General features: G+C 39.2%; 1 protein-coding gene across 1 annotated transcript; it reads right to left on the bottom strand.

The window, feature by feature from the left end:
- Positions 1-3,822: 3,822 nt before the first annotated feature.
- On the bottom strand, positions 3,823-17,720 carry c9 (complement component 9). The gene is made up of 11 exons (XM_036562960.1): positions 17,582-17,720; positions 16,794-16,902; positions 15,844-15,994; positions 13,201-13,345; positions 11,888-12,026; positions 10,727-10,960; positions 9,923-10,163; positions 9,296-9,439; positions 8,084-8,262; positions 6,922-7,150; positions 3,823-4,066 (listed from the first exon to the last, which is right to left on the bottom strand). Exons 1-11 carry the CDS (start codon positions 17,665-17,667, stop codon positions 3,909-3,911), a joined length of 1,815 nt encoding a protein of 604 aa, XP_036418853.1. The 5' UTR covers positions 17,668-17,720; the 3' UTR covers positions 3,823-3,908.
- Between the last annotated feature and the right edge of the window lie 3,291 nt (positions 17,721-21,011).

Consider the following 21,011-nt stretch of genomic DNA (forward strand, 5'->3'; position numbering starts at 1 on the left):
GTCGCCAGGACGACCACTCCTCCCACCACCAGGTCGATGAACAGGGGCCGAACCTGAGCTGTCGATACGCTGGACTGTCGCATCCTCACTGTTGTTCCTCAGACAGGCGGGCAAAGAACAGGTGAGCCTTTTGCGTGGACGTCCTCTGGGACGAGGAGCAGGTCTGTCAGGGTGCCGACTGTGAAAGTCTTGGATGAGACCGGGGTCTAACACATCTTTGGCCAGCACCCAACATTGTTCCTCGGGTCCATACCCTTCCCAGTCCACAAGGTATTGCAGGAGCCCGCCCCATCTCCGCGAGTCCAGCAGTCTACGGACTGCGTATACCGGAGCCCCTTCTATCACCTCCGGTGGCGGGGGCGTGACGTCTGGTGTCACCTCATCCATGGGCCCTGTAACCACTGGTTTAAGTAGAGAAACATGGAATTAACGAGAAACTCTGAACCTTGGGGGTAAATCTAAACAGTAAGTCACATCATTAATACATTTAACAATCTTGAAAGGCCCTATATATTTAGGCAAAAGCTTACGGCAACTCCCCTTTGGACGTCGAAAGTCCCTTGTAGACAGCCACACTCGGTCTCCGGGATGGAATGTAGGAGTCGGACCTCGGTGTCTGTCTGTCTGTTCCTTCTGATGTTGCAGCACCTCTCTGATGTGTTGATGTGTCTGTTCCCACACCTGTTCGCTGCATTTCATCCAATCGTCCACTGCAAGAACATCTGTTTGGACTCCTGTCCAAGGTGCAAGTGGGGGCTGGTACCCTAGAATACACTAAAAAGGTGTCAGTCCTGTAGAAGAGCAAGTCAATGAATTTTGTGCGATTTCTGCCCAACTCAGAAATCTAGACCAATCAGCAAAATTGTCATGACAAAATAATCGCAAGAATTTTCCAAGTTCCTGATTCGCCCTTTCGCATTGCCCATTCGACTGTGGGTGATACCCCGATGACAAGCTCAATGACACTCCCAGATGCTCAAAAAATGCTGCCCATACCTGTGAGGTGAACTGAGGTCCCCTGTCTGATACAGTGTCCTCTGGAATTCCGTAGATTCGGAATACAAACTGGAACAGAGCCTCTGCAGTCCGAAAAGCACTGGGCAGATTAGAAAAAGGTACAAAACAGAACCCTCTGGAAAATCTATCAATTATCGTCAGTACTGTAGTGAACGCTTGTGATTCTGGTAGGTCAGTGACGAAATCTACTGCAATGTGGGACCATGGTCGATTAGGTATGGGTAGAGGCAGCAATTTCCCAGCAAGTAACAGTTTGGGTGTTTTGCACTGGGCACAGGTTGAACAGGAAGAGATGAATGAATGGATGTCGTGATGCATGGATTTCCACCAGTATCTGTTAGCTAATAGTTTGTGGGTACGGGTTTCTCCTGGATGGCCAGAGGTTAAAGACGAATGAGCCCAAGTTCTGAGTGGCTTGGGAACATGCCGTTTCTCTGGAGGACACTGGTCAGGTACTCGTGTGTGGGATAAGGCCTTCTCTATTTCCTCATCAATTTGCCACCTAATAGAGGAAATGTTTACCTCGGGAGGAAGGATCCTTTCTGGGGTCTCGTTCTGCAAAAGGTTAGTCTCTTGTTGATATTTCCTGGATAGAGCGTCAGCTTTAGTGTTCCGAGAGCCTGGTCGATAAGTAATGCTGAACTTAAAACGGGAAAAAAAAGCGACCATCTAGCCTGTCGTGCATTAAGTCTCTTCGCCGTGGGAAGATTTTCCAAGTTTTTGTGATCTGTCAAAACGATGAAAGGATGGTTGGCGCCCTCCAACCAATGACGTCACTCCTCTAGTGCTACCTTTACAGCCAATAATTCCCGATCCCCTATGCCATAGTTTCTCTCTGTGGGTGTCAATTTATGAGAGAAAAATGCTACGGGATGTAACTTGGCTGGAGAGCCCGTCCTCTGGGACAAAATTGAACTCATCCCCATCTCTGAGGGGTCCACCTCGACTACAAAAGGTTGTGTGGGATCGGGGTGACTAAGAATGGGTGCAGTGGTGAACGCCTCCTTGAAAGACTGAAAGGCCTTCTCTGCTTGTTTGTTCCACGTGATCTTCTTCGGATTTCCTTTTAACAGTGAAGTCAGCGGGGATCCTATGGAGCTGAAGTATCTGATGAAACTATGATAAAAGTTAGCAAAGCCTAAAAACCTCTGGAGCTCCTTAACCAACGTGGGTTGTGACCATTCAACCATTGCTTCCACCTTGTGGTCATCCATCACAATTCCTTGTTGACTGATGATGTATCCTAAAAATGAGACAGATTGGAGGTGGAATTCGCACTTCTCCCCTTTCAGGAACAGATTATTCTCTATTAGTCTTTCTAATACCATTCGGACATGTTGTACATGTGTTTCAAAGGAAGAGGAGTAAACTAAAATGTAAGCGATCAAAAAGTGTCCTAGCATGTCTCTGACGATGTCGTTTATGAAGGCTTGGAACACAGAATTCTCTGGGAGATGAAGTCCGTTTCCTCTATAGAGGGAGCCGAATGCATGACAACTGTCATACATTGCATCATAACATTATTTATTTTTATTTATTTTACAGTGTACACTTGGGACTACTTCTTATAATGAGATAAAAATTGTATACTTTTTTGACATATTTTTGCTGACTGAGTAATCAACAAACATAATTACAAAATTCTAGAGAGAAAATGTTAACAAATCAAGATTTTACAAAATTCGGCACAACACCAGTTTATGAGGAGCCTGGCCACTTCCTATTTCCCCCGTTATATTAAAAACAGGACTGCAAAACAGCAGAGGGCGCCAGTGAGCAAGTTCTCAATGAATAGGAGTAAATGGAGCTCAACAGCTATAAACGAAGAGTTAAAATAGTTTCTAATCACTCGCCCAGAAGTTTCCTTTAATTTTAGTAAAATTAATTAGAAGGACGTATTTCACTAAAAAAGCAAAGAAAACTTACCTAGTTCATTAGGTGTACAGTGAGGTTTAACAGTGTTTACATTACTTATTGACATACATTGTAACAACATTGGTATACATGAGGTATATTATATTGTGCTGGGGTTCACTACCCCTTTTGATGTCTAGTGCCAATTCGATGGACAAAAAACGGCACGATAGCTTACCTTAAATTGTAACCCAGGACACTTAAAGCTTGCTAGGTTAGATAACTATAATGAAACTGCCTGAAATGACACTGTTCATGTTCTAATACTAGACTAAACATAATGAGCATCATTCATTGGGCTGTGAGTGAATTCATGCTTTACAGAAGACCCATGCTGTTTGGCATCATGGTGGCAGGGATTCTTTATATTTTGCAAGACAACAGTTCTGTTGTATGAGATCTTGATATAGATCATATCTGATGAGAGAACCTGACACCAAAAAATATCAGTTTCTAATATGCCTTTGCTGGCTGGTTTAGCCTTGCTAACCTTAAGATAGAAACCAAGCTAATGTAAGATTGTGACTGAGGGCCAAAATGGTTTTTGTTGCACATTACTGAATCATATATTTTACTTCAGCAAAAACTTTTCTTTATCTAGAAAGTGGCACTACAATGTTACAATTTCATACTAATATATATGTTGAAGAATTAAATAATAATTAAATAATGAAATAATGCTATAATAACAATATATTATCTTCAAAGATTTTATTCCTAATAACCATTTTGGAACATTTCTATTGGTCCGCTAGTCATGAAGTGTTCACACAATATAGAAAGGGCTAAATGGTGCTAAAAAAAAATAAGAAACAGAAAAAATTGAGTTACAAAGTTTTGAATTATGATAGTGATGGAACAGTAAATAAATTAAGTAAAAAAAGAGACTGATTTTATTCTGGACAAACTGTTGTTTTATTAAGAAACTAAGAGGACCAGAGGGTGTGCAATGTGTAGGTGTGTATTAGACAGCTAATTTAACAATAGTCCTCGCTGACTGTGTCTCCTTTACAGGTAGCTCCTGCAATGCCACCTGTGGTGCAGGTGCGTGTACGAGTGCGGCGTCCACCACTGCAGCTGGACCAGGCTGACCAGCAGGCCCAGTTGCCCTGCTGTTGAACAGGTTGGCTCTTATCTAGAAAAGACACAGACGAATTAATGAATAAAGGTATGACCAAATGTTTGACTGATTGGTTGACTAACTGATCGATCAGGTTAGACAGAGCCAATAGCTGGACCAAAATGATGTACATTGCTGATCGAGAACACACAGTGCAGACACATGACAGTGTGAAATGTGTCCAGAATACACGATAAACAGACCAGATAATAAATATACAGAATAATCAATACACAAGACAAGAAACATTAGACAAAGCAACAAAACAATACATGTTAATGGGCATCATATACATGTACATACACCCATACATACATACATACACGTGGATTGGGATCAAGCAGCACATGAGCGATGAAGGAACTAGTGTAAACATTGCCAACTGTAACCTGTACGCAAAGACTGAGGTCTCATAGCTTCCAAATAGTTAAAGAATTTTAAAGTGCAGGTGTGCAGTGGTGGTAAAGGAGTGTGTGATCAGTCAGTGGTGGATGTTGTCTAGATTAGCCTAGGTGGATGTTGGGCATCATGCGTTCAGTATTCTGGCTGGAACAGATACTCCGGTACCTTCTACCAGTTTGTAGGACAGTGAAGAGTCCATGAGAGCGGCAGGAGGGGTCATCCACGATGTTGGTGGCCTTGTGGATGCAGCGTAGAAGGTGTCGATGGTGGGTAAAGACACCCCAATGATCATCTCTGCTGTCCTTCCAATCTGTTGTAGTGTCTGAGATGGTGCATTTTCCATACCAGACCATGAGACAATTGGTCAGGACACTCTCTATTGCCCCCTGTAGAATATAGTGAGAATGGAAAGGGGGAGGTTTGCTCTCTTTTGTTTGTGGTGTTGAGGGTCCAGGTGGAATCGTTGCTGATGTACACACTAAAGAACTTGGAGCTTTTGACTTTCTCCACAGGTAAACCATTTATGGTGATCACCACTAGTCCTCCTAAAGTCAATAATCATCTCTTTCATTAACTTTAAGAGATAGACTGTTGTCTCTGCACCAGTCTGCTACACCTCCTTCGTGTATGCTGACCTGTCATTGTTGCTGATAAGACCAACCAATCTAGTGTCATCAGCAAACTTGTGAGGATGTGATTTAATCTATGTATTGCAGCACAGTCATGATTCAGCAGTATGGCTAGCAGGGGACTGAACTAGCGTAGTCCTGCGGAGCCCTGGTGTTCAATGTTCAGTTCAGCTCGAGGTAGGTCCAACACCATGAGGGGGTGATGCTCCATTGGAGGGAATACTGCGCACCCCCAGTTTTGTATTTGCATTTGTTGTCCTACAGCTTAGACTTTATTTTTATTTTTTCTTTTACTCTTTAAACTGCATTTGCTTGAATTACATGGATTTTCTAGGTACAGTTCAGTTAGTTTTCTGTTGACGATACAAAACTTGTCATCTCAACTCTATTTTAATGTCTGGCTTCTACAGCATTCCACCAACCGTAAGCCCCATATCACTACAAATTTGTAACAGTCCAGTTAAAAACAACCGTGGAAGAGCGTTAATTTAAGTTTACCTTAATCAATCCATGTAGCTAGCATTAGCATAATCAGAGGCTGAGTTTATATTTCCCTAAACAGATTTGCTAAAAGGCTGTTCTGGACAAGAAACATGGACGCCTCAGAGTACTTTAGACAGATATCATTCCAGTCTAACAGCAAAGCTTACTGTACAGACAGCACTGAATTATGGATTAACATCGTAGAGCAAGCAGAGCAACATGAAAACTAAACTGAAGAAAGTTTTCAGCGACCACACCAAGGTGGCATGTCCAATTCATTTTAACATTTGAACAAGATGAGTAGCAAAGATTTGTTCATTTTTTTGTCTGTGTGCTTCTCAGTAATTATGCAGGGAGCTGTGGCACTCAAGTGACATTTAAAAGGGGAAAAAACACTACGAAGCAGGAGTGTTGTGTAAGAGTGGCAATTTGAATCATCAGTAGCACGTGTCCTCTCACTTTGTGAGCTTTTACATGTGTGCAGTCTACAAATTTATTTGGTTTTCATGTGTGGCTGCTCTTGGTACACTGATGTTCATGAAAATTACATTTTTTTATTTTACTATGTGGTAAGCTTTGACATTTTTGACTCTAAGACATTGTGTTGTAATGGTAATGCAGATGAAAATCTACAATTGTGTGATAATAATTACAAACAGAGAAGCTTATTGTGAGCAGTTCCTGGAGTAAGGGGAGTCATACTGAAATTGTGAAAAGTATTTAACAATCTGAGTTCTAAAACACAGGGTGACTAAAAAAGATTAATTCGATTTCAAAGCGCCATATTTTTACAACCGTGAGGTGCCTAGGAACCAATCACATACCAATTGAAAGAGGGGGTCATAGAGTTTCTGACTGTCACCAGAAGATGGATCCCTTCAGTCTGCGAGGAGATGGCGACCCCTGAGCAGAAAGCGTTTTGCATTCTCCACTTTAATAGCAGTGAACCTCCAACAGCTTAGAGCATTCGTTGTTGGTTCCACACCACTGGATGATCTCCAAATGTGAGTACATTGACACCCGACATGCTCAATTGAGTACGGGATGAATTTGACTATCGTGTTGATGTTGTCCCTACAGCTGGAGGAGGTCTTTTTGAGCACTTGTAAAATTACATAATGAACTTTATGCTCACTTAAACCATTTACAATTTACTGCATTGTTCTGTAATGATTTACAAGTGAAATAAATCATTTTGAAATTAGATAAATCTTTTTGAATCACCCTGTATAACAGCTGTTGTTTGTTAATGCTTTGTTACATAGCACACGTTGTAGAGGCCCTGAATGGAGCAAATGGCTTCATGTTCTATACGTAACAGACATGAGGACACTGACAGGTCTGCTACACACATACCTTTCATTAGTTCGTGACGAAGGATTTGACAGGCAATGCCTTCGAAATACAGCGGACACAGGCACACGCACTCTCCATCTATCTGGGCCACGGTGCCTCCATTGTGGCATGGTTGGCACTTACACACACTGTACTCGGCCACGTACTCATCCAGTGCCCTCTGCAGGTTCACTCTTCTGGGCTGGGCGTCCGGGAAACTCAGTGGAATCGCATTGTAGATGGGCTCGGGCTGCCAACACAGCCAGAATCATTAGTCCAACATTGCAACAGCTACATGTTTGTATACATATTAGCATTCATTCATAGCTCATTTAAACAAGCTGAGTTATTCCACCAGAAGTTAAGATTTTAAAGCAAATAAGTAGATACTGTGCTTTAGTCACATCTTGACAGCAACACGAAGTTAATTGTGCAAACTTAAGTGTGTAATTATGTGATTACATTTAAATAAACAGCTATTGCAAAATCATAGTACGCACAGTTTTAAGGGTTAATTTGGGTGAGTGGTATGAAGACAGAAGTAGATGAATGACTTGAGTGAACTTCATTAGGTAACTTAGGTAACTTGTACAGAATGAGCTTGACAAAATCCAAATCCAGTCCCTCTAAAACATGATTCTTAATCAATCTGATAATTAAATGGTGAGTTCCATCCAGAGGTGGTGCAACACAGCTGTGTCACCCTTTGCACATTTGCAATGTCACAATCAATAGTCAACACCGCACAAAAGCCAGTGAAAGGAAACCTATTTTTATGGATTTACCACCAGTTTAGTGTTAATGTTAGCTATTGTGATCCCTGGTTCCTATCATTATCCTATCATGGAAGAGAAATTATTAAATTTCTCTCATATGCACCATTTTATTCACTGCTTATCAGACAAATTATGCTGAAATTGGGAAAATCAGTGGAATTTTCCTTTAATTAATTTAGAAGTTGAGTTTGGTACAGCAGGAAACACACTAAAATGTGCAGGCCATTGGGATCCCAAGACCAGAGTTGAGAGCCATGGCTCTAACCAGAACCCCAAAAGCAATACTGCTCATTTGGAGATTAGTAGCATTCTTTCAATACAAGAGGATGTAAATCTTTAGCAGTGGTGGAACCACTATACACCTTATGCACAGTCAGTCTTTCTATGGTGAGGGGATGTTTGTTTACCTCACTGTAGATGAGGGCAGGCAGTTCTCCGAGCGTCCTCGCCCACTCCACATAGTGCTGCCAGTCCAGCACACCATCTTTACTGAGCTGAGACTTCATGGCTGCTGCTGACTGCGGGGAGCCTCCCTTCACTGCACTTATCACCTTATCAATCATTGCTTTGTTTTCACCACCACCTTCTGTTGGACACACAAGGAAGATTCACATTTGTCACTTGGGCTTAAAGTCTTTGTCCTTATTTACAGAATAAAAACAGGCAAACATTCATGGCTATTCATATAGTTTGCTGTCACTGTGCTTTGTTTTCTCAGAAAGAGTGTTAAGAAGCAACATTTTTCAATTGTATATATACACCGATCAGGCATAACATTATGACCACCTCCTTGTTTCTATGCTCATTGTCCATTTTATCAGCTCCATTTATTATGTAGGTGCACTGTGTAGTTCTAAAATTACAGACATTAGTCCATCTGTTTCTCTGAATACTTTGTTAGCCCCCTTTTACCCTGTTCTTCAGTGGTCAGGACCCCTCACAGAGCAGGTACTATTTGGGTGGTGCAGTAACACTGACGTGGTGGTGGTGTGTTAGTGTGTGTTGCGCTGGTATGAGTGAATAAGACACAGCAGCGCAGCTGGAGTTTTTAAACATCCCAGTGTCACTATAGGACTGAGAATAGTCCACCAACCAAAAATATCCAAGCAACAGTGTCCTGTGGGCAGCGTCCTGTGACCACTAATGAAGGACTAGAGGATGACCAACACAAACTCTGCAGCAGCAGATGAGCTATCGTCTCTGACTTTACATCTGCAAGGTGGACTGACAAGGTAGGAGTGTCTAATACCAGCGGAACACAGTAACATGCCACCACCATGTCAGGTCAATTGGAGGTTTCTCTGCTCAAACACACCCACTTAACCTGGCAATTAACAGATAAGTATAATCAGGTGTGAACGAGCAGGTAAATCACCAAACTGGGCTGAACCAGAGTTGTGCACCCCTGGTTTACAGACTACAGTCTGTAATTGTAGCACTAGAACATGCACCTAAATGGTACGTGGGGCTGATAAGTTGGACAACAAGTGTAGAAACAAGGTAGGATTTTAATATTCTGGCTGATAGGGGTAGGTAGGTAGGTAGGTAGGTAGGTAGATAGATAGATAGATAGATAGATAGATAGATAGATAGATAGAAAACCTTACAGATTCACATACCTGTAATCTTGTCTGTCAGTGTCTTACACTCGCCTGATGGTGGATGTTTTATTTCTGGTTCAAACTTTCCCAGAGATGTATCAACTTCAAACTTAGCATTAATACCAATTTTAAAACAGTCCTTCAGCATCGTTTCTGTCACCTCTAGAACCCCAAAAAGAAGAGTAATCAATAGTACTCAGGTGCATCATGTTTATTGTATGCCACTTTTATGTGTAGAGATTTTCTGTATAGAACTTCTTATCCTCATAAAAGTATGGGAAGCACACCATTCTTTGTAATAGTGCTAAGAACTGTCTTTTCCTTTCTTTGCATTTTTATAATAACTTTTAACATGCATCGTGAGAAATAAGCAACCCAAGTGGTAGTCAGATAAGAAATAAGAAATAATGAATTCAAATAGTGGTCATAAATATAATTTAACTGATGATTAAATAAGGAAGGCAAATGATGGTCAAAATGTGAAAGAATATGAAGGCCAAATGGCTGGGGCAATGGTAAGGAGAAGTAACCAAAATGATGACAGAATAAGGATGCCTTATTTGATAAGATGTACAAATAAAGCCAAATGATAACACTTCTTCATCAACCCTCTGGAAGCATATGGAGCCAGGGATTTATACTTACTCTTTTCAGTAACTACATCATCGTTGAGCACATAAACAAGGTCATATTCCCCTCCTACTCTTCCATTTTTGGTGTAATGGGTTCCATAGTCCTCCAAGAAGCCATAATACTGGCCCTTTTCATATTCAATAGGCAGGGCATCCACATTGTCCAGGAATGTCTCGGATACTTCCAGGCTTCGTGACCTCAGCCTGTATGTGCCTAGTTGCACTTTGCCTCTTACCCTGAAGAAGGTCTTACCCTGCGAAAGGACTCAGATAGTATCATGTTACATTGTAAAAAAAAGTTTTCAGTCTACATTCAAAAAATTTATTTTGCATTGGTTTAACTTTGGTGGTTTTTAAAGTAAAAAATAACTCCCCTACAAATCTAATCAAAATGCATGGAAAGAGCTACATGGTGGTACACTGATTTGTGCATACTTGCTTTGAATATTTCTTTAAAAGCCACAAGCTCAGTTTGTATTCAAATAGTACTTTAACTACTGACACTTTATTTAGATTATTTAGCAAATAATAATGAACCTAGCTTGTAACTAACTAGCTAACTAATAAGCTCACTCATTCAGTCACATTTAGCAGACTGAAGATTCTCCACAAGGGGTAGCTATTAGCATTCCAGTAGCTTTTGGTGCTTCATAAGAGCAGTGCTTTGCATCAATGACACTGTGTCCTTGTTACAATGCTGACTGTCTGTTTGCACACTGAATTTTAGATGATTTCTTGCACCAGGCCTATTGAAATCCAGTAGGTGCCAGTTGGAGGCACTCCAAAAGAGAAAAGACACCCCAATCATCTTTCTTACCTTGGTGCTGCTGTACTCAGTGATGGTTTTGACCATGCTCGTCTTCTCAGTCTCAGTGTCTACTCCACCTGAGGCATCCAGGATAGATATACTCTTCTGAGTGGATGACTCAGTGGGTGTGAACTTAAAGGACAGTCCCAATGTGCTTTGGTAGGTGGTTTCTTTGCTCAGCTCTCTAATCAAAGAGTGAGTGTCTTGATAGATCTCTTTAGAACTGGACTCCTCTACTTTAGTCTGAAAGTGTAAGAATCAGGGTCAGCTTTGAAATTCAGTTACAGAGGTGAGTTACGTTTGACATGCAGGGCTTTCATTTTGAATGATCACATTCAGGCTGCAAGGTCATGTGATAGATTTCCATGAAAAAAAATCCAGCAAAAACTTTATTCCTTTAATTCATGCAACCACACAAAATGTCAAAACTGTTTTCCAAATACCTTTTTATTTATGAATTTTTGCCCCTTTAGGCAAAATCACATCTTCAGTTCTGAAGTGTTCTGAAATGTTAACTGGGTATTAATTTAAGAATAACATTTCATTTAAAATAAATTAGTTTAATATATTTTGACAACGGGCGGCACGGTGGCGCAGTGGATAGCGCTGTTGCCTCACAGCGAGAATGGCCTGGGTTCGATTCCCAGTCGGGCGACCAGGGTCATTTCTGTGTGGAGTTTGCATGTTCTCCCCGTGTCTGCGTGGGTTTCCTCCGGGTACTCCGGTTTCCTCCCACAGTCCAAAAACATGCAGTTAGGCCAATTGGACATGGTAAATTGCCCCTAGGTGTGAATGTGTGTGTGAGTGAATGTGTATGTCTGTCTGCCCTGCGATAGACTGGCGACCTGTCCAGGGTGTTTCCTGCCTTCCGCCCAATGACAGCTGGGATAGGCTCCAGCACCCCACCGTGACCCAGAAGGATAAGCGGTTTAGATGATGTATGTATGTATGTATGTATTTCCACAACAAGTCAGGTTGTGAAATTTTTCATCTTTAAAATTTTATGTTTTATGTAGTATTGTTATATTTTAATAAACCTGTGAATTATTTGTTTCTGTGCTTCAGGTGAGTTGTCACAGAATGACCTATTGGTCTATTTACTGCTCTTTTCAAAGATAACTAGATTAAATAATTGCTATGTTCTATCATCCACATTCTGAAATATCTTACCTCAAAGTGAAGGACAGCAACATTCCAGGGTACTCTGTCGTACTTCAGTGTGGATGGGTCCTTGACCCGCTCACATACTCCATTGTAAACTTTGTTATTAAATGGGTTCATGCGAGGGCCAGATCCCAGAATGTTGATGCTGTTGATAGAAAGCAGAGATGCAAATGTAGCTGCAGTGAAGTGGCACCCTTGCATAGTAACCTAACTAATATTGTCACCGGTTACAAATGACTTCTTTCAGCTTCTCTGTCAAAGTAATATTATTTATTTATAGCAATTATGGTGTAAATTATGTAGTGGATAGTGGAAGTGCTGGATGAGGGCAAGGGCCCCCATAATTTCTGTGGGAGATAATAGTAGTAGCAATTAAAATGTCCACTTTTTGGTGAAATAAGACCCATCCTTTTTAGTAGGCTGGCTACACTCCTGCTTTGTAAGTTTACAATTGCTGAATATTGCTGCACAATTATCAGCTGCCCATTACGCCATTCATCAGTAGTAGGAGACCATGGCAGGAGCACTGCTTACTAAGAATTAATTGGGTGGTGGTCCATTCTCAGCACAGCAGTGACACTGACATGGTAGTGTTTGTGATACTGGTATGAGAGAATCAGGCACAAAAGAGCTGCTGTGATTTTTACACACCTCAGTGTCACTGCTGAGTTGAGAACCAGCCAAAAATATGTAGCAAACAGTGGTGCTGTGGTCAAACACTGACCACTAATGAAGGGCTAGAGGATGAAAAAGATGAACTATCTAATTGTGCACCAGTAAGGTGTTCCAACAAGATAGGTGGTGTTTACACAGTGTTTAAAAACCCCAGCGATGCTTCTGAACCTGACACCACTCACACTCATACCAGCACAACATACACTACTATGGCACTACCATGTCAGTGTCACTGTTGAGCTGAGTATGGTCCACCACCCAAACAATACTCAGTCAGCAGTGGTCCTATGGTGATCCATTTCCATTGATGGACAGGGTAGAGGGAGGCTTGTGTTCCTTCCTCTTTCTTGTGGCTGTCTGGTTTCCTAGTGATTTTCTTGTGGTTTTGTTCTTTTCTGCCTGGTTTCCTGAGCTAATTTTGATTACGGACTTGCCTGTATATACTGTGCAATTATACTGTGATTATCTTAATATCAGTACATCCATCCATGTATCGCTCCACTCTATTGCAGCTATGTTAATGGTATTTGCTCTTATTTTTAATTGTTGTTTCCTCATTGCCTTGTGTTGTTTTACTTATTCTTTAAATACAGTGTTCTTTCCCATTTTTGCACTCTTTTGTAAGTTTAGTTTGAGCTTTTGACCCATATCCAGCGGCCCGGCCAATGTCGGACTCCATCACAGCGATGTTGTCACATGGAGGCCGGATTCTATCACATTCTGCTTCATCAGAATGGTCACCACAGTCGTTGTCCCCATTGCATACCAGACGTTTGTGAATACACAGACCTATAGGTGGACAGAGAGAAGAGCAAAGCAGTCAAGTTCCGTATCAGAGCAGTGGTCCTTGTTGGAAAACTTTCCATGAAATTGAAATGAGATGCAATTCAAAATTAAAACAGTAACATCAACTATCAGCTTAGTTCTATGATTAAATGAATAACTTAGTGAAAAAAAAAAAAAAATTTATGCCAAATGTAGTTGATCGGCCAAGATAAATTCGGTGTCCGCTGTTTGCTTCTTTAGTTTTGTGCTGGAGCTACGAGGTTAATGTAGCTAACAATTAATCAAAGCTCATATCGTAGGATACCTCAGTTACTTAACTGTGTTGAGTTGTTAAGTAACCTCAAATGGACTTTTGTGGTTTCTGACACTGTATGGCCCCAAAATTGTACTTTTTTTTAAACATGCCCTGGGCCACTTTGACTCACCACTCAGATGGCTACTAACAGCAGAAGGGGAGGAGCAGATTATTAAAACAGTATGCTCTTGCCTTCGGCATTTTGACCGCATTGAGCTAACTGGCCTCAGTGAGCTGATTAGCTAACCATGCGAACATTGCAATGCAAAATGTTTATCCTCATAGAAATTTGAACATAACATATATAAAAATTATTAACAATTTCTTTGTCTGTCTATAAACTTAGTTTAGATCCATGGTGTGATACCATGATTTTTTGCTGTTGTTAGCCATGTAGCCTTTAGAATGCTAACTAGCAAGCTATTAGACTAAAATAATAAAGTTTTTTAGCAATCATGTATAAGAGATGGATTAGTTTGTAACCTAAAATCAAATTGAAATGTTAAATTGAATGTTATGTTTTTGAATGTTATGTTTTTGTAAGGTTTATGTAAAGTAGTTTAGTTTATGGCTTATAAACAGAGTTGTGAGGGTTGTTTTAAAAATGCATTCCATTACAGATTCCTGATTACTTAATAAAAAATGCAATTGTAACCTAATCCAAAGGATTACTATGTTAAAGTAACATAATCTGATTACTTTCCATTACTTTTGGATTAGCCTACTTGTCCTTTCATATAATTAAATAAAGACAAAAGAAAAATCAGTATGACTTTTTCCATCAAGAAAAAGTCATTTTTTACACTTTTTTTTTTAAAACAAAATGATAGATTATAGGTGGCTTCTTGTCCATCTATTGTTTGACATTCGTACTTGTATTTGAAAATCAGGTATTCTAGAACTACAGAGATGGTGGGGCCATAAGAAGCTGATAAAAAGTTGAGGAAAATGACAACTATTAGTACACTGAGACTTAAACTGTAGAATTATCCAGTTTATTGAGTTCAGCTATACAAATGCAATTTAGTTAAAAACTACACTGCTCTCAAGGCACTTATTTGTTAAAAATCGGTTGCTTATCAAACAAAAAGATCAGTCTGGCAGAGACCTTCATCAATAATTATTTAATACAGACCATTCTAAAAACTCTTAACTCTTAGTTTGTGATCTTGTGGAATTTCTACCAAGCTGTCAGAGTTTTTGAAATCATTAGGCTTTTAAAACAGGGATGGTCTTGTGTTGAGCTAATAAACAGTCTGAGATTCAGATTTCACTGTTTGTTCTACTGCTGTCCAAGGTTTGTCTGACTGATTGGGTCTTACCAATCTGATTATGTATTGTAGTTGATTACAAAGATGTTGGAAGTTGGAAGGCTCAAGTCCTCCTCGAGTTTTAGATTTTTATAATGTGGTTTGTTTGATTCTGGGTGGTTTGTTTTTCCAGTAGAGCTTGGAGATAATTGAAAATCACTTAAGTAATTTATTTTTGGTCTTATTGTTACTGTGATAGTGGATATTTTGCTAATGAGAGACAGTCGAATCCAGCGTTGGTCGTCATTTATAGTTCTGAGTAATGAATTGAATTTGTTTGGTTAACTCTGACTTTAATGCCTAAATATATGATTCTGGGGAAGCTTTTCTGGACTCTGCGCCAGTGGCCCTTCTGGTATCCCTGTATTCAGCCCCACTCAGTGCTTCAGAGAGCACTGATGGGCCAACACCTGACTCCATAGTACCACCTAAAGCTCAGGAGACCATTGATGAGCCACAGCACTGCCCAGTGCTCTGGAAGACCCAGACAAATGTCATTTAGTGTGCCAGAGGACACCAATGGACCAGCACTCAATTCCACAGTGCCACTCATTGCAAGAGAACTGATGAGTCTGCATTCGACAGCAGCAGTGGCCACATCCTTGGCCACCGGTAGGACAGTGGAGTCAGGTGCTGCTTCAGTGATGCTTTCTAGGGCACTGGGTGGCACTCTGGAGTCATGCACTGAATCATCTGTGCTCTCCAGACCACTGAGTGGGGCTGTATACAGGGAGTCAAGAGGGGGCGAGAATCCAGAAAGGCTGCTGTGCAGGTGTCCAAGACTTTTAGGGTTTGGATAATCGACAACAGAGGGACTGGATTCACATAAGACTGTGATAATAGTTATCTACAATTACATGATCCAAGAAAATGAGAAATGTTTTTTCATCAATGACCTGATTCACATTGGAACTGAGAGCTTGTGCAGACAGGGGGGGGATCTTCCACACATTCAGTCGTTGGTACACAGGGTTTTTTTTCTCCAATAGACTCGATACACCTTTGACCTCCAAACTGCCCAAACACCTCGATGCCCCTTGAACGATGCTGCACCGTGCACAAAAACACACACATACACAAATGTTTGTTAAAGTGTTTCCTTATGTATCTACTGATGATTTTAAGTTTTTATGCTATTATAATGAAGCTGGTAGAATAATCGCTTAATGACATAAAAAAAACGGACAAATAATACATTCTAATTCACAGTATGTGTGACAAACAATATAACACTATAGCAATACGACACAAGAGCCCATACTATGCATTCATTTTACCACGGTTAAATGGTGCAGCATACTGCATTTAGAATATGTTACTAAATACAATTTGATAAAATATACTAGTATTCAATAAATAATTGAATATATTATTTATAATAATAGCAATAAACAATTCCTTTGCCATGCAGTGCAGATCATTATCAGTAGACTTGCATAACAGTAACATAACAGTAAAGGATTATTTCATGAATGGCACAATTGTTCTTAGTAAATTTAATACAGAGTTTAGTTCATGCCCAGTCATATGCATGTCATTTGCATGTTTTATGTTATTTTCTTTCCAACATGTAAAAAAAATTGCAGAAAAATGACAAATTTAAGTTTGTTCTCTATAAAGAATGTGCTAACTTATTTTTACTTAGAAAATCAACAAAATATGTAATTTGACTGGGGACATCTTTGTGTATGACTGTATATGGTGATATTAGTGTACATTGAATATTTTACAACAGCTCTGAACACAGCTCAGCCAATCAGATTTTAGAACTGGAACTATTTTGACAATGTAGACCTACAACAGATTGTAATGCTATGAGATTGCACTGGTTGGGGGGTTACTTTACCATGGTTTTAGTGCAAGGGTCACAGGGTGCCCACTGGGACCAGGCAGTCATTTTACAGTCGATGGGTGCTGGGGCATCGACCTCTCGGACCTTCCTTCTGGACTCTTGCCTTAGAGTGAGACCAGTTTCATTATTATGATGATTTAAATTCTGTTCATTTACAGCTCCTATCAAACTCAGTAGATCTGCAGAGAACTTCCTCAATCTCTCATTCCACTGAAACAATGATTCGACACATAACCTCACTATAACAGTTTTTAAAAGAACAAATATTGTACACCATAAATTTAAAATACTGATATAGTAAACGTCCCACATTTTAACAATTATATTAGGAACTTTAAATACAAGAAAATAAATAAGAATTAATAATATTATACTACATTTTAGTATGTTTGATGTTGAGTAGCGATTGAGCTGTATTGATTTTGGAATGTCAATCAACTGTAATACTCATTGTTCACTAAACTAAAATTCTTGGCTATTTTCAAACCTGAAAATTCTAAAAAAAAAATGGTGTATTGGCTTTCATTGTCTGATTTACACTACCATATGAATTGTTCCTGCAGACACGTTTATTCAATGTATTTTTATATTATATATTTTATATAGAATTAATTCTTTATTGTACCAAAATATCCTACACGAAACTAACTGTGTTGGACATTTTAGGAGGCATTAAACTCCTAGAGAATTGTAATTGAATCAAATCATTCTGAGATCAGAGATTTACACCCTTAATGCTTATATTCATTTTTATTAAATTTTATAAGAGAAAGCATACATACATGAAATCTCCCACACTCATTCCGACAGCTCGACGCAGGAAGCAAACTAGAAAAAGAATGGCTAACGTCCTCATTTTGACACTCATCTGGATGGTCAGGACTACAACTGGATCACTAGCGTCTGTTTGTGTGTACGCACCTTTTAGTATCAGGACTCAGTGTTAATGATTTACCAGATCAAATGTCTGCAATCTTACTGACAAGCTGTAATTATGTAAACGGAGAAAGTGTAGACAGAGTTCTTACTTACTTTGCTGATTTCCTATTTAGCTGTACAAATGAGTTCTTCAAGGTTTCATTAGTAAAGGCAATTCATTTTTAGCACAACTTGGAACTCTTTTGGTCCAGTAATTCTTTGTTACATGGCTACTAATAAACAACATATGAACTAAAAAACCACAATTTAGATATTTAAATGTGAAAGTTTATCAGAGCTATCTCAGTATGCAGGGTTCATTCAAAAGCTTAAGTAGTTTAAGAAATCTAGTAATTTAGCTAATAATTTGGCTTTGAGGCCTGATGTGCTAGCAAAGACTGTATAGAAATAAAAAAGTTCCAGAATGTGCTATGCATAAATGATTATAAAATATGATCATGTCAGTAATATTATTTGATTAAAAAGATGAAAACTAACAAAGTGTTTGCAAGAGAGAAAAAAAAATGGATCAAGTCTCTTGAAGTGTCTGGAATTTCCCAGCTTTCCATTTTTGGGAAAAGACAAATGCAAACATTACATTTGTTTGAATGCTCTGCCTTGGTGCAATACTACAAACAACTGTTTCAAACGGACAAAAGTCCAAAAGCCGTTTAACTTTTAGGTTGCCCAATCGCTGAAGACAGTTTGCTGTAAATGTGTGTGTCTGTGTCTGTTTTGCCTTTGTTGTGAAGACCACATTATTTTTGTTGAGGTACAGTCATTAAAAATAGCATCACAAACAGTTGTTTTATCACTTTTGGTTACCTAAAGAACCATTCATTTGAAGGACCTTTAAAAGTTTAAAGAATCTTCACATAATGTAAGGGTTCTATTAGATTTAAGGGCTCTTCCTGGAAACTTTACATCACGTGGAAGTTTTTTTAAAAATTTTTAAAAGGTTCTTTAAACTCAGGTCTCGTTTATAAAAATGGTTGCTTTATATACATAATAGTTTACACAAAGTCTGCGTAATTATAGAAATGTGTGGTCGTGTAAGTGTGTTTATACATGTTTCCAAAGTTAATGTTATTGCAACAGTACATTTTGGTGGAAGTAGTTCCAATTATGTAATTCTTGAGTTAATTTCTAACAAGGTTGTTATGCATCACTTGAGGCAGCACAGTATGAGTAAATGACGTGTATCTAGCACATGAAGGTGTCTGACACTGCATTAGTTGCAGATGCAAGGAGCCTTTTGAATGAAAGATACAAGAGGCATTACGGAGGAAGACTGGGCAGTTGAAGACAGAGGTGAAGAAGGCTGTGGGTTTGAAGTCACAAAAAATTGCATAATTTACCCCTTAGTCAAACAGTTTGGTGTTGGAAGTTTGGTTATTGAGTTTGCACTGAAGCTGCAAAGCTAGAGCTAACAAGTAATGGACGCTTGTAGCCATCCATTAGCATTGTACATGTATGCCTTGACCATGTTTATAAATAAGATAAAAGTATGTCATACAATGTGCTGTGGGGTAAGTATGTAACAATTTGAGCATGAGGTTTGAATGCTGCTAACAGATGGCTTTACAGTTCCAATACATGGCCTCACAGCTACAGTGCAAAAACACAGTAAGCTTTGGACACGAAAGAAGAACAGATTTAAAAAAAAAAAAAACATAGCAAACCCCAAGAAGTGTGGCCTCAGGTGAAAGTATAACAGTCTTGTTAACTTGTGTTATGAATGGTTTTGCAAGAGATTGTTTAAATGTTTCCACTGTAATCTACAGCTGAAACAAATGGCAGGAGTGGATTTCTCCTTTTTAAAAGGAGCTCTATAAGAGTTCTGTAGTGAAGGCAATGGCTATGTATAGAATCATAACAACTCAAGGAAACATTTGAATGCTCAAATAGAACTTCTCCACTATCAGGAACCTGTTGTATATGGTTATTTAAAGAACCTCCTAAAAAACACTACAAATGATACATTTTTACAAGTTATAGTATCCTTTTGGTGCTATATAGAGCATTTTTGGTAACAGTAAAGGAAAATAATTTCAGCAATATATACAAACACGATGGTGAGAAATGGACTCTGATGTCATGACTAACAGACAATTGTGGAACTCACAGTCTTCTAACAAGAAGCAGGCAAAGATATATATATATATATGATGAGAATTTCAATGTGCTTAATTGCCTTTGTATAAGTGATATAAGAACAACAATTTGTAGTTCTCAAGTTTGAGACCAGGAGTGTCAAGACCAAGTGACAGGTCAAGACCAACACCAGATAAAGTTTTTTTTTCCATAAATAATTTCATAAATATATATAAAGTTTATTCTCTGTTCCTTCTTCTCTTTTAAGAAGTGACCATCATTAAAGACTACTACTACTACTACTAATAATAATAATGATAATAATAATAATAAAAAAAAAAACATTCTGATCTGGCCTCAGGGAATGTTTCAATTTTAAGATTTGAATGTATTGTTGATATTCAGTAACAATAGAAAATAGAAACAGAGGTGCTGAACTCAGATGGTCTCGAGAACAATTTCCACCTTACCCCAAGACCGAGACAGGACTGAATCCAAATGATATTGATCCTGAGACAAGAACAAGACCACTTGAGTATTACAACACTCGTCATGCCAACAAATATGACCTTATGGGTTCATTAAAAATGTATTTATTGACTGGGGTTTTTGTTTTCTTAGACTAAATTCACTTCAATTAAAGATTTTTTCTCATCTTTTCAGTGTGAGATTGCGCTTATTGACCACAAAAACATTTTTAATGATCTTTTTTTAGAAATATCTACATAGGGTTCAAATAATTATGGAACTGTCTGTAATGGTGAAACATAAAAGTATAGACTGTCATATTTCCCAATTTCTGTCTTTTTCTCCTGGCCTAGATTTTCCTTCTCAAACTTGCTGACCTCACTAGCAAAACCCTGCACTCTGTTTCTGCAAGTTCAGCACCCCCCCTTCAAGCACGGGTCAGCTACGGCTCAGAACAATATGGCTCTGACACTGACTGTAAGTGGGGTCAAAGAAGAGGACGGGTCTGCTCTAGCTGAGGGATATGGACACAGATCCTGTCATTTATACCAATGCCATGTGCTGAGGACACCAATTTTCAGCATTTTTCTCCACACCTCCCTGCTTTGAGCTACTTCCCTTTGGCCCTCTCAGGAAATGTGAAGGGACATGAGGTCCGGTTCTCTTCTAAAGAGAAACTTCCTGTTTTTCAGGTTCTTCTCTACGCTCTTGGAAAAAGGTACTATGTTTTAC

The sequence above is a fragment of the Colossoma macropomum genome, unplaced genomic scaffold (genome assembly GCF_904425465.1).
Source record: "Colossoma macropomum unplaced genomic scaffold, Colossoma_macropomum, whole genome shotgun sequence".
Lineage (NCBI taxonomy): Eukaryota > Metazoa > Chordata > Actinopteri > Characiformes > Serrasalmidae > Colossoma > Colossoma macropomum.